Below are 16244 nucleotides of genomic sequence, written 5' to 3'. Positions count from 1 at the left end.
GATCTGAAATACTTCCTTCAATTGAGGAATCACAGATAGAGGCAGTGACATCTTCTTGACTTTGCCATGCATACAATGGATGCTCACTAAAACCCAACCTCTCCCATTAACATGTAAACTCCACAGAGCAAGGACAGTGTCCAGTGTGTTCATTGCTGTATCTCCAGTGCCTGACTCACAGTAGCTGATGATACATATTTTACTAATGAATAGTTAATACATAGTATTAGATGAAGACAACAATATACAGAAGAAAAGTTTAATATTTTGTTTTACAATATATCTTCTTTTGAGAGAGGTAATCATCTTTATTTTAGATTCCCCCTTTCCTACTGCATCTGTTGTGCAGTGAGGACAAAGTTAAGGAAGTGACCAAAATGGATCATAAACATAAACAGACCTAAATGTGAAAGTCAAAACTATAAAACTTCTGGATATAGAGGAAAACACAAGAGAAAATCTTTGTGACTTTGACTTCTTATGCAGAGCACAAAAAGGACTAACTAGACAAGAAAAAAGTAAGAAATTACACTTCACCAAAATTTAATACTTCTGCTCTTCCAAAGACACCGTAGAGAAAATAAAAAGGCAAGCCACTGAATGTGAGGAAATATTTTCAATTCATATACTCACAAAGGACTTGTATCCAGAATATTTTAAAACCTTTATAATAACAAGAATATATAAAGAACTCTTACAATGCAATAACAAGAAGCCAAACATTCTAATTCTTTAAATGTGCAAAAGATTTAAAAATACTTCACCAGATATAAGATACAGGTGGCAACTGAGCACATGAAAAGATGTTCAGTATCATTAGTCTTTGAGAAAATGCAAACTAAAACCACGATGAGATACCACTACACAGCTACTAGAATGATTTTTTTTTCACTGACGATACCAAGTACTGATGGAGATGCAGAACACTGGAATTTTCATACAATGCTGGTAAATGTAAAATTGAACAGCCACTTTGGAAAAGTTTGGCAGTTTTTTCTTTAACAAGTTAAAAACACTCAATTAACACAGGACCTAAGATTTCACTCCAAGGTATTTATCCAAGAAACATGTGTGCATATCCTCAAAGACTTGTATGTGAACGTTCACAGCTCGAAGTGGAAAATAACTTAAATGCCCATCACCAGGTGAATGGATAAACTAATTGTGGTATATCCAACAATGAAATACTACTCAGCAATAAAGGGATGAACTATTGGTATACACAAAACCATGGATGGATAGAAAAAACATAATGCTGAATTAAAGAAGCCATACACAGGATACATACCATATGATTCCATTTACACGAAGCTCTACAGTAGGCAAAACATCTACAGTGAAATCTGATCAGTGGATGTCTGAGGTGGGGTGGGGAGAGACTGACTGCAATGGGCAACAGGAGAATTTGGGGAGGGTGAGAGAAATGTTCTACATATTGACTGCAGAGATGATTACATGGGTGTAAAAATCTGTCAAAACTCAGTGATTACACATTTAAAATGTGTGCATTGGACTTCCCTGGTGGCGCAGTGGTTGAGAATCCACCTGCCAATGCAGGAGACACAGGTTCGAGCCCTGGTCCAGGAAGATCCCACATGCCGCGGAGCAACTAAGCCCGTGCGCCACAACTACTGAGCCTGTGCTCTAGAGCCCGTGAGCTACAACTATTGAGCCTATGTGTCACAACTACTGAAGCCCATGCACCTAGAGCCCGTGCTTCACAACAAAAGAAGCCACTGCAATGAGAAGCCCGCGCACCACAACAAAGAGTAGCCCCTGCTCGCCACAACTAGAGAAAGCCCGCGTGCAGCAACGGAGACCCAACGCACCCAAAAATAAAATAAAATTTTAAAAAAATTTTAAAAAATAAATAAAATGTGTGCATCATCTTGTTATTTCAATAAAGTTGAAAAAATAATTATTCTGCAACAGTTAAGGAGCTATTTAAGTCTTTTTTTGTTATTAATGGTAGCTGGCCAATAAGTCTTTACAGAGGTTAATCAGTCCATTGTGGTATAAGATTATCCCTGGTCCATCAGCCTTCTGAAACATACCAGAGGAATGGATTCTCTAACCAGCAGAAATAGAGTTCGGTCAGGGAATTTGCTTTCCAGTTCACAGAAGTTAGAGAGTAAATTTGCACACCCTCTTGTGATTAACTCAAGCTAATTTTCAAAAAGTCAGGCCTAAGCTATATTAAGAGGTGAAGAAAGGTATTTTTTATCAGAAGGTTAATGCTTCAAAAGTGAAGAATCCCCCCTGTGAGAAAACAAAATACTTTTGGCACATAACTCTGATTGGGGTCTGGACCTTCCAAATACGGCAGACAGTCATCTGGTGTGTGTGCTGGCAGGGACACATACGTGGGAGAGGGACAGAAATGCCTCCCTGGCCACAGTCTACATGCCACAGGGGAAGAATGGCTCCTCCATCAGAGGAGCAGGCTGTTAGAACAGCCAGAGGGATAAGGTTTTTATTTGTAACTGGACTCACAAATGTTTATTATAATCATTTTTTCAACTGTCAGTCACTGAAAAGGCTTTCTGTGCAAGCATAGGAAGGGGAGAAAGCAAAGTAAAACCTGCTAACTGCCCTCTCTACCTGCCCTACCTTACCCTTCTCCTCTGCCCCATCCCCTTAACTCACTGCCCCTCATTCTCTAGTAAAGGTTAAAACCACACCAGAGGGACTTCCCTAGCAGTCCAGAAGTTAAGACTTCCACAGCGGGGGGCATGGGTTCGATCACTGGTCGGGGAACTAAGATCCCACATGCTGTGCGGCGTGGCCAAAAAATCTTCAATACATAATTGAGAAGTAAACGCTTCCATCTTAAAAAAAAAAACTAACAGAAAGGCAAACCACACCAGAGGGCTTGGTTGAGCCAAAAGAAAAGGCAGGCCTAGGATCCAGATGCAGATAGGTGGGGGAGGGGTGATGAAGTCAGTGGACATTTGTCATTTCTAGCCCCCAGCATCCTAAGACTACTCTGATGTCCTTTCAGGCTACTGACTCTCCAGCTCTGTGAACAGCCTTTTTGGGAGAGTAAAATCAAATGTTTGCCCTCCCTCGACAGAAACCAAGGAGCTTCCCTAGGAGGTCCTTCCCCCAGATCCTTTCTCTCTATATCTTGATAGGGCCACAGATGGGCCATGACTTAAGCTTGACCAATCAAATCATCTCATGCGACTTTTATTTCTTTCAGAGTGATGCAAGAGGCAAAGAAATGGCTTGCAGTGGAGCCAGGCAAGACAACTAAGCAGTTCTTTCTCTTGTCAGTTCCAAGCCATGGTCCCTTAGGTTTCCCTTCCACTCTGTGAGGCTTTCCTCAGTGGAGAAATACATATTTTAAGTTCCCACCTTCCTCCCCTACTTCCCAACTTTTCTTAATCCCCCTCATCAGAGTTAATGTCTGTCACCAGTTTGGTGTGTTTTTTTCCAGTTTCTATATATCTCATTTTTGTTTCTAAAAAATGCATGTGTCATATAAATTGGATTACATTATACGTATTGTTATACAACTTGCTTTTTATTAGCTGTGATCTTCTATTTCTTTTGTATCTTATCATCATCCCTGATTAAAAATGTACATAAAAATTCTACCAAAGTTGGAGTCTAGCAGTAGGGTGGGACTTGATTAATCTCACTATTACACAGCCCATAAGAGAACGGGCTCAAGTTCGGCTGGCTGAACAAGGATCCTAAGGAATGCTAACTATGTGCCAGGCTGTAAAGTTCTCACAGGCAACATAAAGGTTCTTGAGCAGGGAAATCTCATGATGAAGACAATGTTTCATGAAGAGTAACTTGGCGACAGTGAAGATAATATAGACAAGAAGTAGAGATTGGACAGCAGGGAGACTAGTTCAGTGGCTAACAGAGAAGAGTAGATCTGAAGAAATAAAATTCTGGATTACTGCGGTGGTCAGAAAAATGGAGAGAAACTTTTCCTGAATTATAAGGTAGACTAGTAGAGTGGAAGAAACAAATGATTGGAATTAGAAGAGTTAGATTTGAATTGCCGCTTTGAAATTTATTAGCTGTGTGACATTTGGTAAGACACGTCCCTGCTCCATATCTTTTCCCCTGTCAATAGATGAAGAAACTGGAATATCAGGGCCTTTAAGTGTTGGGGTTTTTTTCCAGCAGAACCCCCGCTCCCTGCACAGGTAAAGGGCTCAGAGCCCCAGCTCTCCTTCATTCACCTCTCAGCCACCTCGGAGGCATTCCTGAGGAATCAACGGAAGACTAGTGCACAGCATTAGAGAAGTCTCTAAACACTCTACTACCAAATCTAATGACTCACGTGGGTAAACTTGGCAGAAGTGTCTCGGAAAATCGTACTGACCACAATAGGTGCCACAGAATCATATTAGAAAAGGTGAATTGACTTCTGATAAATCTGCCTGTTTCTCTTTACAGGTCAAATCCAATTAAATGTCCAAAATCTCATCCAATGCTTCTGCAAATGGTAATCTGACCTCTATATAAACAATACAGTCACAAATAATTCATTGCCTAACAATTCAGCTCATTCCAATTTGAGGTCCTCTAACTATTCAACTGTTCTTCCTTATTAAGTCAAAATTTGTCCGCCATTACTGCCATCTGAAATAAAGGTCCTTATTCCACCTTGTGAAGCTAAACCAAGTAAATCTAACCCCTCTTCCACAAGACAGTCCTGCAATTGTTTGAGGAGAGCTCTCAAGTCTACCTTATCCCCCCTTATTCTCTCTTGCTCTGGCCTACCAGGAATGTTCCACAGAAGTGGCCTGCTCCAGTTTTGGATCAATTCAACATTCTCTGAGCATCTAAGTACAAGTAGATCTGCACTTATTCACAGCTTTAAAGACTTAATCAAATCAGATGGTCTTCCTTGAAACAAATGACTAGCTTTATAATAAAGTGTAAATAGAACCTAAATTCATTATCTGGTAACCATTATTTTCTTACTAAACATTAACTGGTACCAGTGTATCAGAAGTAGATTGCTAAATCTTTTAACCCAAAGCAAATTGTGAAAACATCTACTCAGGGATCCAAAAAGATCCAAGACTCAAGGTGCAATGTAGCAAGTATAAATAACATAAATAAAGCTTATACTCTCATCAGCTCTCAGGGGAATGGAATTCTCACTGGTACAAAAGTTAATTATCACCAAGGTGACTTGGAATATCAGTGTTAGTAAGAAAGCTTCGTTCACCATTCCTCATCCCACCCACTCCACATTCCACCACCAGGTCTGCAAAATCAGGGGTCTGTGGCTTAGGCCTGGGTATCCTCCAGTCTGGGTAATTTAGGGATGGGGATTAGGAAGTGTGACTGAGTCCCTAAGGAGAAAGCGAGCTGGCACAGCCAGTCTGTGATGCCTGTGGGAGTGCTGAGCCTCTACGGTTTCCTGTGCCCTGGTCGTCCTAGTAACCTGAGGCCTCCCTATTTGTGTTGGCATCGTGGGGTCAAGAGCGGAAGCAAAGCTGAAGCACCAGGAAGACTTGCAGGGAAAAAATGCGGGTAATGCAGCAGTTATGCCACAGGAAGGTCAAGCCTAGGGCATAAGAATTACCTCTCCCTAAGGGGAGCTGGAGGACGAGGAGCACACCCAAGAACCCTTCTCCAAGGAGCAGGGGGCAGAGGTGTGCTCAAAGAGCATGGACGAGGAAGGCTCAAGGAAGAGGGGGAAAGACGTTTCTGAGAAGGAAGGGAAGAGAAGGGAGAGGGACTTTAGGGACTCTCAGGGAGAGAGATTAAATGAGGGATTTTTTTTTAAGTGTTGCTTTTGAGATATGGGAGATGAGATATAGCCTTCATCTTCTACACCTTCTAAGAAACTTCCAACAAAAACTGACATTACTCATCAGGGCTTTGAGGGTTGGATTTGTGTTTTTTTTCTAGTTGTGACAACATGTAAGACTGGCCTCCAGACAGATCAAGAGCCCAGTTACATATGTTTTTACCAGGTCTGAGGTGACCATAAGATTTCTGGAGCAGCCAAAAGACAGCCATGTGACAGTGTACTAACTCCCGGAGTTTACAGCTCTGCTAACACAAGACTCGCTCACCTCCTCCAGCTATTTAAATTTAAGTTAACTAAAATTTAAAATTCCATTCCTCAGTCGCGCTAGCCACACTTCAAGTGCTCAACAGCCACATGCGGCTAGCGGCTGTTGAGACAGGACAGGTAGAGAACATTTCCATCATCATAGTAAGTTCTATTGAACAGTGTTGGAGTAAAGAAAAAAGCTTAGATAAATAGCTAACAAAATACAAACCCTTTCAAATCTTTAAAGAGCTGCCACATTGAAAAACAAGTAGACTTTTCCCATATGTTTCAAGGAGCAGAACTACGGGGAAAAAATGAGATGCTATAGCAAGGCAGGTTTAGCTGAACAACCTCTAGTACCTAAAGCTAGATGACAATAAAATGGGCCACCTTCACCACAGGTGGCAGTAACCCATTGCATTCAGTAGAGACAGTTAAGCAAAGACCTCCTTGGTCATATTTCAGAGATAACAAAGAACTAGATGCCTTCTCAGTATCTAGTTTTGAGTCTACAATTTTAAGAAAAGAGCAATTTACAAATGAGATAAAAGTGAGAGTCATAAACGGCATTTTAAAAGTCACTACTACTACAAGTAGACTGTGGGGCAGGCAGGCAAAATCAAAGCATATAAGTAGATAAATAACTTAGTCAAAATTACTGATGGTTAGCTGGGGGTTAATTATTAGTGGTGGGGCTATCATTTATGTACCGATTTATAAGCAGAAAAAAATTAAAAAGAAAAAATTGGTAAAAATGGTTCTAATGGTGCAGAGACAAGGCCGGAAAACTTCAATACAGGTTATCAAGAGAAACTTGACTATAGTTGAAACCAGTACCACAACCCAAGAATCTTTTATATTCTCTAGCCAGAGAGAATATGAGCTGTTTGGGTACAGCAACTGTCTGTTCTTGGGACTCTGCCCCCTTCATCCCATCCTCCTGCCATTCACCACAGCCTTACAAGTCATCTCTCTCAACTCCTGAAACTCAGCCACCTTCAAACAGTCTCTTGATCTCCACAGGCAAGGCTCTCTCCTCTCCTTCTCGTCTGAATACAGAATGCCAAAGGATACTGTCTCTTAACCTCCTATCCTAGCTATGAATTTACTCATCCTCATCTTCCACCCCAAAATGTATTTGGCTTGATTATAATGTAATATACTGAATATACATATTCCTAGTCATTTACTGACTTATGGTTCTATTATCTGTGTACTTTGGTGTGTATACATATGTGAGAACATTCATGCACACACATGTGATAACATCCATTATTGGTAAGCATTTAGGAATCTGGCACCAGGATTATGAAATGCACTATTACAGTGCCTAGCACGACACCAAGCTTAAGTGGTCACTCAATGGACTTTACAATAATAGCCACGTCATGACTCTGGATGCAAAATGTTGGAAGACGAGACTGAAGTAGATGTGAATTTGATGACTTTTTTTTCTTGTAGGAAACAGAATGGAAGCATAAGCATCTTGTGCTGTATATAGAGGAAGAATGTTTAATCACAAGGAGAAGGTTGAAGCCTTGCTGACAGAAAGCATAATAGAGTGTACAAAGAGTCCAGAATAAGAAAAAAGTGATAGAAGAGGAAGGAAGACAGAAGTGGATCATGCAGAATAAATAAAGCCTAACCTTTTAAAAATCCGAGGTCTTACCAAAGAGAAAGGAAGAAAAAGAGATTTCAACATAAGAGAGTTTAAGATGGAAAAGAGCCAGAAAGGGCTGTAGGCTTAAAAGAAACAAGATCAATGAAGAAGCAGTGGTGTATGTTGGCAAAGAGAAGTGTAGAGTTGAAGGGAGGGAGAGAATTTATGGTAGAGGAAATTGGTGTGAAGTTTTCCTCTAAAGATGCCCAGCAGAGCAAAGAAGGAATGAAGGCAAAGGCCACTAGGAATAAGGTAGGGCTGGGGCTGAAACAGCACAGGAGAAAACAACAGGGCCCAGAGTGGGAGACTATATTCTTTCTAAAAAATTAACTGACCCAGATTTTCTTGCTTGGGGCCAAAGGCAACTGGAATTTAAGGATCTTGAAAATAAATTATAACAATCCTAATCTTTGCAATTGCCTTTGGCCCAAGATAACATCAATTTAAAAGATCATGATAGAATTAATGTCAGTTTCTGACACTGTAGAGTTGATTTTAGAACATAAATAAGACTAATAAATTGCTCTGTTTATAGAAATACTATCCTGAATAACAACTTTAGCTGTATCTCTCTATCAGCCACAGGGTAAATATAGAAACTTTATAGTTACATACATGTCCACAGACGATAATAAGTAACCTAACATATATGGTAAAGCTGGGTTACTTATCTTACTATACTATATAGCCCAATGAAATGTTTTACTGGATTTAGGATACATAGTGCAAGTTAAAGGGCTGCACAGACAAAAGTTAACGTTAAAAGTAAAGACCGTAAGATGAGGGAGAGGAAAACTAGAACTGCTATGCTACTGACATAGAAGTGAAGCATTAACAACACAAGAACTCCCACGCATCAGTGAGGGGAAAATGGCACAAAAGCAAGACAAAGGAAAGGACTCGATGCCGTGTAACTAATCTTCGTAGCCTCACTTTTGGGTTTTAAATCAAATACTGAATCAGATTCTTCAACGTTTCTCTTTTAAAAATTCAACGAAATTACTTAACTCGTTTGATAAATGTAGTCATGCAATTTTAAATGACTATAAAAATTAGAGGATCAATGCCTAATCCTTTGGCAAAGACTGAAGGCGGCAGTAGTGCTAGACACAGATAACCTTGCGTTTAAGCTCCTCACTACTGCTTAGAGACCATCGATTCTGCCTGCGAGGCCAATCCGAATTCCTCATCTCGGCATTCAAAGCCTTTAGTGACCTCGCCACAACTGTACCCAAAGAGCCCTAACTCCCGCTACTCCCTAACCTACCTCTCACTCTCGGAGCGCACCGGCCTCTGGACAGACCTGATCTCTGGGGGGGGGGTGGCCATTTCCCCCTTCCCGCCTGGGTGGAAGTCTCCTTCCATCTAAGGCTCTGGCTGGCCCAGGCCTATCCAGCACTCCAGCCAACCGCGCTGTCGCTCCGCAGCCATGCACTTCTCCCGGCCCTTTCCGGGTCTCTCCTCCCCGACTCTCTCGGTGTTGCCCCGGGGCCCCTCTCCCTCAGCTCCAGTGTTCCCCCGGGGACTCGCCCGCCTCCCCGGGCAGTCACAAGCTCTGCGGGTCGGTGGGTGTCTGTCAGGTGCTTCGAGCCTGGGCGAAACCCAGACCCGGACCCCTCGGGGCCCTCCCCACAACTCTTTCGGGCGCTTCTACGACCCTCCCCCGGCTCCCCACGCCAGCCCAGCTGCCCCTTGGGGCTCCGGCCCCCAGACCTCCCCGCCGCCGCTGCCAGTCCTTCCTATCCTATCTGGCGGGGGTCAGCGGTGACTCACCGAAGGGCCAGCGGCTGGGGGGTCGGAATGCGCTCACTTCCTCCCCGCGCGCACCTGCCCGGAGCTGTTGGAGCGCCGCCCAGCCGAGCCTCCGGCGGATGTTTTTCTGTCCCCGCGTGGGCAGCGCTCGCCAGCCGCCCCCTCCCGGCCCGAGAGCCAGCCGTCGCGCCCCCCCTCCCGCCACCAACTGGCATCGCGGAGTTGAGCCCTGACCACAGAACCCCCAGCCCCCAACACACGCGGCAACCACAAGCGTGGCCTCTGGCCCCAAGAAGCTAGGCAGATGCACACGCGAGCGCGCACACCCGCAGGCGTGCAAGAAACAGGTTCAACCAACACCTCCCCGCCGCCGCCCTCTCCCCCACCCAACTTCTGGGAAAGGGCTCCTGGCTCCGCCCCAGCCTTTCTTTCCAGAAGACCCCTACTCCTGCCCCTATATGCCTACCTCATCTTCATTACAGGCGGTTAACTCTCACCTCTCCTGTCCCATGACCTCACACACACCAATCCCCATCGGGCCCCTCCTGCCTACAGCATGACCACCACCACCACCTTCAAGCTCCCTAGCTCCCCCCTAGGGTCCGCCCCCTATTGGTTTGGCTCCAGGATGCAGGAGCAGAAGGTAGTCTATGGTCCAAACATCAAGGGTGTCAGCTGGTGCCCCACAAAGGCACCAGCAGAGCTACTGACCACTGACAAGACTTCTGGGCCCTTCTATTAGTCAGGCCTTCTAATCCACCTGCTCCAGCCCTGAGCAGTCCAAGGCCATGCCTCCCACACGCCAGCCTACATCCAGGCACCTTGCTCCTCTGTGAGTTTTCTTTTCTTCTCTTGGTGCTCCTCTGAAATGGAACGGATATCAGACCTGACTGGGGGAAGGTGCGCTGCAGTCCGCATCCCCAGCCACTTAAGCTGTCTTCTTGGAAGAAAACAGATAGGGAGTTTGGGGTGGACTGGCGAAGTTGTTTCTGAATGGTGAGGAGGTGAGAGGAAGGGTATCCCTCTGGAAAAGTCAGCCAGAAGTAGTTGGATCTGAACCACTGGGTGGCAGGGAGTGGGAGTCTTGGGGTAAATGGAACTAGAGACTTACAAGGAAAAATAGAATAAATGCCAAAGTGATTGGCCCTGTGGGTAGGAGGAGAATAGCTGGAACAGGGGTCTTTGAAGTGTGAAAAAGGGAAAGAAATCCAGCTTGATTGGGGCAATTAGTACCAATGAGATGGCCAGCATTAGACTGGTCAGAAAGGAGAACTTGAGAGTTCACTTGAGTGAGGATGGGAAGAAGTGGATCAGAATCCTTACCAGAAAAAGCAGGAGTCCTAAAGTTAGCTGGAAGGATGGAAAAAGGATACCTCTTCCCAGGGTAGAAGTGAGGGTACTGACCTAGGAAAAGTAGGCTTATTAGCAACACTGTTTCTCAAAGCAAACATTTAGAATTTCAAGCATACACCGACCAAAAGCAAAATGTTGCTGGAGGCAGGTTTTGAAGGTGGTAGGGATGACAAGAAGCTTAAGTGTGAAAGGGGCAGAAGTCTGTGCCAGGAGATAGCAGCCTCAGCAGAAGCTCTCAGCTGTGCACACAGAGCTGCTCACCATCATTCAAAGAAAGGAACGTCTAGCACCAGCCACAGTAGTCACTCTTTTCGGAGGGCTATGTGCCAGGGACAGTACTAGGAGCATTACATGCATTATCTCATTTCATCCTCTTGACAACTCTATGAGTTAATATTGCTATCCCAATTTACAGATAAGGAAACAGGTTTAGAGAGGTGAACTAACTTGCCCAATGTCACACAGCTCTTAAGTAGAATCAGGATCTATATCCAGAGTCTGACTCTATAACCTATACTCTTAATCACCCATCTTTAGGTTCTCCAGAACCTTCAGGAAACCCAAAATAGGATGTCAGAGGATAAGTTCCTGAATTCTCATTCCATAATGTACAGGAGATAAGGGCGGTATCTCTGTGAAACTGGAGTGACCCATACCATTAGGGCATTTAGAGATGTTCTTCTTTGAAAGAACCATCCCCAGACATGGGGAGAACCTTTATTTGCAGTATGTTTAGGGGTGATGAACAATGGATAATCTCTGGGATGCCTGTAAAAAAGAGACACCTGCCCCCCAGCCCTAATCTCTGAGGGGCAGCCATATCTCTAGGATACTGCAAGGAGACCCTGCCCTAGGGTCTGAGAGAAACATTCTCCACTCCAGGTGCCTGTTCGCTCTCCTGGAGCCTCTGGCTGTCGCACCCTACTGCATCTCCTCGGTTTGGCTGGGGCACAGGATTAGCAATCCCCAGGAAATGCCTCCCTCCGGTCCAGGCAGGGATCCCAGCGTACACACCCCTGGAGTGAGAGAGAGAGAGTGTGTGTGTGTGCGTGCGTGCGTGTGTGTGTGTGTGTGTGTTACAGGGCGGGGGGAGACGGGGGGAGATGGTGGAATGCTTCCTCTCCAGGCCAGGGAGGAGTTCTGGGGACCACCTGGGGGCCCCCACCCGTCCCACCTCCTTGCTGGGGAAGTGCCCAGTCCAGTGCCCCTTCCATGGCCACCTCCCTCCCCCTAGCTGTGTGGGGCATGAATCAGCTCTCACAGCTTGTTAAAGCTAGACCTCTTGTTTTCATGCCCTCACCTCAGGAAACAGAGTTACAGCTTTTCCAGCTCTACTCAGCAGGGGGCCAGGGTCCTCACTTTATAAACATCCCCAAGCCTGTGAGAGGGCACGGAGATGGTGCGAGACAGGAGCCCAGGGGAGAAAGACAGAAACTAAGACTCGACGAGAGAAACAAAGAAAAGCCAAGGAGACAAGACCAGAGTAGCCTGAACAGAAGCCAGGAACGGTCTGAAAGGGCCGTACTGCAGGAATGGCCTTATGGATGCTCTGGGCTGGACAGGCTAAGGGGACCCTGGGCGGCTGGGGGATCACCTGCTTGGTGATATCTCTGCTCCTCCAGCACCCAGGAGTCCACAGCAAGTGCTACTTCCAAGCTCAAGGTAAAGCTGGGTGAGGCATTAGGGAAGGACAGGAGCAGAGGGCACTGGGAGGAAGGGGGCTCAGGGGTGATCCTGTGTCAGAAGACCCAGACCCCCCGAGCTGGGAAACAGGAGAGGGTAAACGCGGGGGCGGCAGCACTTACTCCCTGCGCTCCAGCACACTAACATTTCCTGCTCTTCCCTAGCGCCCTGCCACCATGAAGGGAAATATTTCACCCTGGGCGAGTCTTGGCTCCGCAAGGACTGTTTCCACTGCACCTGCCTGCATCCCGTCGGTGTGGGCTGCTGTGACACGTGAGTGACCACTGAGGGCCAGAGAGAATGGCTCTGATGTGAGTGACCGAGAGATGGCCAGGGCATGACTAGATTGCTGTGGTGTGAGAATGAGCAAAGTAGCAGTATGAAGCTGGCCGAACCTGAAGGTACCAACAAAAATGTGAGAGAGAAGGCTTCAGGCTACAAAGTAAGGGGAGCTGGGGGGGATCTGGAGGGAAAATATTCCTGCTATGAAACAAAAAAAATCCATATATGGCAGGCAAGAGCTCGGTTAGGGGGGACAGGGGCACTGGGGGAAGATATGGGAGGAATGCTGGGAGGGGGGACGCGAGGCAGGGATAAAGGTGGACCTTCACTGTCCTGACTGCTTCCCCGTCCTTTGGTTCCCCAGGTCCCAACATCCTATCGACTTCCCCGCTGGGTGTGAGGTACGTCAGGAGGCAGGAACGTGCCAGTTCTCCCTGGTGCAAAAATCTGACCCCCGGCTGCCCTGCAAAGGGGGAGGGCCCGACCCAGAGTGGGGCTCAGCTAACACCCCTATTCCTGCGGCTCCTGCTCCCCACTCCAGCTAAACTCAACCGACCGCCCTTTTGCTGACTGCCCACTGCTGCTGCCACTTCCAGGGAAACCACTAGAAGCTGCCCATTTATTCTGAATAAATAAATTAATGCTACAGCTGAAAGCCTGCCTCTCATTATCTGTGCCACTGGACCCCAGGTGGAAAAAATGGGCCCTACTAGAGTCCAGGTGCTGAGTTCTCAGGATCCTGAGGAAAGTAGTGCCACGTGGGCCAGTTTCAGATGGTTATGGTGCTGGTGCTGGGGCCTGGGGCTGCATATGAGGCCAGGGTAGGGCTTGTAGGCAGCACCTTGATAGGGAGGTCCCAGCTGAAGGTGTCCACGGGCACTTGCTCAGGCCCTGTCCAGGTGACAGGCTCGGGCTGTTCCATGGGAGGTAGGAGCACCAAACCTGGTTCTCGGGATGTTACAAATTCAAAATGCAAACGCCACTTCAGGGATACTGTGGGAAAAAAGATAAAGGTAGAAGCATTAGAAGCCAGGAGTAAAACCCAATGACAGGATGTGGTTAGCAAATGAGAAAAAAACCCCAAACCTGTATTCAGGAAGAGCGGGGAGGTGTGGGTCAGGGAGCTAGGATCGAGAGTTTGGCTGAAGAAATCTAGTGTGTAAACTGGAACCGTGACAGTAAGGATGATGGCATCAACTACCTAATAACCCAAGTGTGAAACAGTCAAGACTTCGTAGCTTGAAGTAAATGCAATGGCGAGTCAGAGATCAGTGCATCACAGGGTCCCAGTGGGTAGGGGGAGTGAAGATGTGCAAAGCTGTTAAGAATTTAGGGGTCAGTGCACCCAGGAAACAGGCTGAAGGTCTGAGAAAGTGTTGAGGGTCACAGACTGGATATGGGTATGTCTGGGAGTGTGTTAGGAATCAGGATTCATTATACGCTACCTAAGCGCAGCATCTTACCGTGCCCCCCCACCCCCGGTAATAGTCAGGGTCTCACCAACGGCTGTGCAGAAGCCTGGTGTGGAGCTGAGAGGGATGGGGAGGGAGAAGCTCGTTCTGGTTGTATGTAGGCAGGACTCCTGGTGCCGGGCATGAGTGACATGAGACACAGAGGGGGCACCCCCTGCCCCGCGGCGCCTCTGGTACTCAGGCTGCACACGCTCCTCCGTCTGTAAGCTCACTGAAAACTGGGAGCAAGAAGAGAAGTGCGTGCTGGCAGGCGCTGGGATGCGCTGACTCCGGGTGGGAGGGCAGCCCAACCTCACGCTGTTTTACCAGAGGGATCCTGGGTGACCTCACTGCCCATTTCTACCTGCCACCCCTCTTTATGCAGGCCCTCTCTTTCCACCCAGACCTTCAGACCCAGTTCCCCCAAAGTCCCTCTCCTTTCTCACCTGCAAACAAGCTACAGTTCCTTCCCCTAAGTTTAAGGTCCCCACCACGTCCTCGCCAAGTCTGTATACAGATTTGAAGATGCCAAATGTCCCAACTTTTCCTCGGCCATCACTGATGTTGTACAGATCTGGGGAGAATGGGACACAGTAAGCCTAGGGTCCGCACTGGGGAATGTCTAGGGCTGGAAGCCAGAGGCCAAAAGGTGGGGCTTTTCCTTTAGAATCTGGGGTGAGGTATCACTGAATCCTCAGGAGAATGTGGCAGCTAGGAGGCTCAATCTCTGAGACAGGAATACTATGAGGGGAGGATGGGGTGGGACAATGTGAAGGGCTTCTCACGGAGGCTGCGGCAGGATGTGGCAGCCATGAGGCGCTCCCCAGCCAGCTCAGCGAGCCATGAGTCCTTCTTGCCACATTCATCCTCTTCCAAGAATGGACTGGATGGGGCAACTGCCTCCTCCTGGGGAAAGCGGACATCTTGAAGGCCTGGAGAGAAAATGAGTGGAGAGGTGGTGGGAGAGAACAGAGAGAAGAGTAGTGGGTAGGGTTTTAGACTCCAACCTGAGAGGGCTGTAGGTAAGGGACGCCACGGCTGAGGTACACATCTCACCTATGCTCCAGAACCTTCTCTCCCCAACCCCCTCACACCTTCACTAAGACCAGGAAGCTTCCCTCCAGCCCTTCTCACAAACCCTCTAAGGATCATTTCTGCTTTGGTGAGGCTCTTCTCCAGCCCTTCCCTCCAGGAACCCTTACTTACCAGTCAGCACAAGAACCCTCAGAGGGACCCTGAGTAAAGTGATGGGTGAGTTGACACGCTGGCAGCCAATGGTCAGTTTGTAGACATACTTGACTGACTGACCCCGAAAGGAGGGTGGTCCCTCTATAGGCAGCACTTCGCTGTAGGAGTCTGGTTGGGAGGTAGTAGTCAGGGCAGCCAGAAGCAGCCAGAGAGGTCCTCCCTCCAGGAGCCTTAGAAGGCAATCGAGGGGTCAGGGGGCAGTCACTCACATGACTTCGACTCTCCAGGGTCTAGCCTCAGGTCACAGAATAGGATTTTTGGTGGAGTGGAAAGGATACACTGACCCCTCTCACCTAGAAATGATAAAACTGCAACTTAATAACCCCATTGTCTAGTACTGGAGAAGGCTAGCACAGCAAGTGGGGGCAGTAAGCACTGCCAACAAAGGGCAACCCAAACCAAGCCACTCCTCTTTTCTCGTTGTGAGATAGGAACAGTTTTACGCCGCCAAGGCAATAACTACACTCTTCCACATCCCCAGTGCGACAGAGACTATAATGACCCACCAGAACAATCTGACAATTTCACCCCTGGGTAACAATGATTCCATCCCCCTCCAAGGCCAAATGCCCCATCTCTAACCTCGGTGTGGTAGAAAGACAGTCTGGCTCTCAGGCTGGACATCTGGCTGACTGGAGTCAGGGGGAGGCAGTGCTACTCGACTCTCACTGGCATGGAACTGGCAGTGGATTTGGGCACTGGCCCATGCCAGAGCCTCACTGTGGGAGGAGGAAAAGAGGACATCAGAGGGCAGTTCCTGACCTCACAAATGCTCCCC

The 16244-nt window shown here is 47.1% G+C and overlaps 2 protein-coding genes across 5 annotated transcripts in view; one reads left to right on the top strand and one right to left on the bottom strand.

The window, feature by feature from the left end:
• Positions 1 to 245: 245 nt before the first annotated feature.
• Positions 246 to 16244, bottom strand: part of RGP1 (RGP1 partner of RAB6A GEF complex) — a 17182-nt gene continuing 1183 nt past the window's right edge. For 2 of the 4 annotated variants that reach the window (XM_030763772.2, XM_022600180.3), the window contains exons 3-9: positions 16049 to 16185; positions 15676 to 15759; positions 15425 to 15574; positions 15004 to 15150; positions 14665 to 14792; positions 14268 to 14457; positions 246 to 13760 (exon numbers count right to left, since the gene is read on the bottom strand). In XM_030763772.2, coding sequence (XP_030619632.1) covers positions 13537 to 13760; positions 14268 to 14457; positions 14665 to 14792; positions 15004 to 15150; positions 15425 to 15574; positions 15676 to 15759; positions 16049 to 16185 — 1060 coding nt within the window. In that variant the 3' untranslated portion in view covers positions 246 to 13536. The remainder of the gene's footprint in view (positions 13761 to 14267; positions 14458 to 14664; positions 14793 to 15003; positions 15151 to 15424; positions 15575 to 15675; positions 15760 to 16048; positions 16186 to 16244) is intronic. The other 2 variants (XR_016393588.1, XM_022600178.3) reach the window with 2 other exon arrangements.
• On the top strand, positions 11728 to 13424 carry MSMP (microseminoprotein, prostate associated). The gene is made up of 3 exons (XM_022600186.2): positions 11728 to 12464; positions 12650 to 12758; positions 13132 to 13424. The coding sequence occupies exons 1-3, from the start codon at positions 12335 to 12337 to the stop codon at positions 13310 to 13312; spliced, it is 420 nt and encodes a 139-aa protein (XP_022455894.1). The 5' UTR covers positions 11728 to 12334; the 3' UTR covers positions 13313 to 13424.

Source organism: Delphinapterus leucas, chromosome 6 (genome assembly GCF_059928025.1).
Source record: "Delphinapterus leucas isolate spDelLeu-1000000601 "Yukka" chromosome 6, BTC_Dleu_Yukka2, whole genome shotgun sequence".
In the NCBI taxonomy this organism is placed as follows: domain Eukaryota; kingdom Metazoa; phylum Chordata; class Mammalia; order Artiodactyla; family Monodontidae; genus Delphinapterus; species Delphinapterus leucas.
Note: the sequence above shows the minus strand (reverse complement) of the source record. Positions and strands in the feature narration are given on the sequence as shown.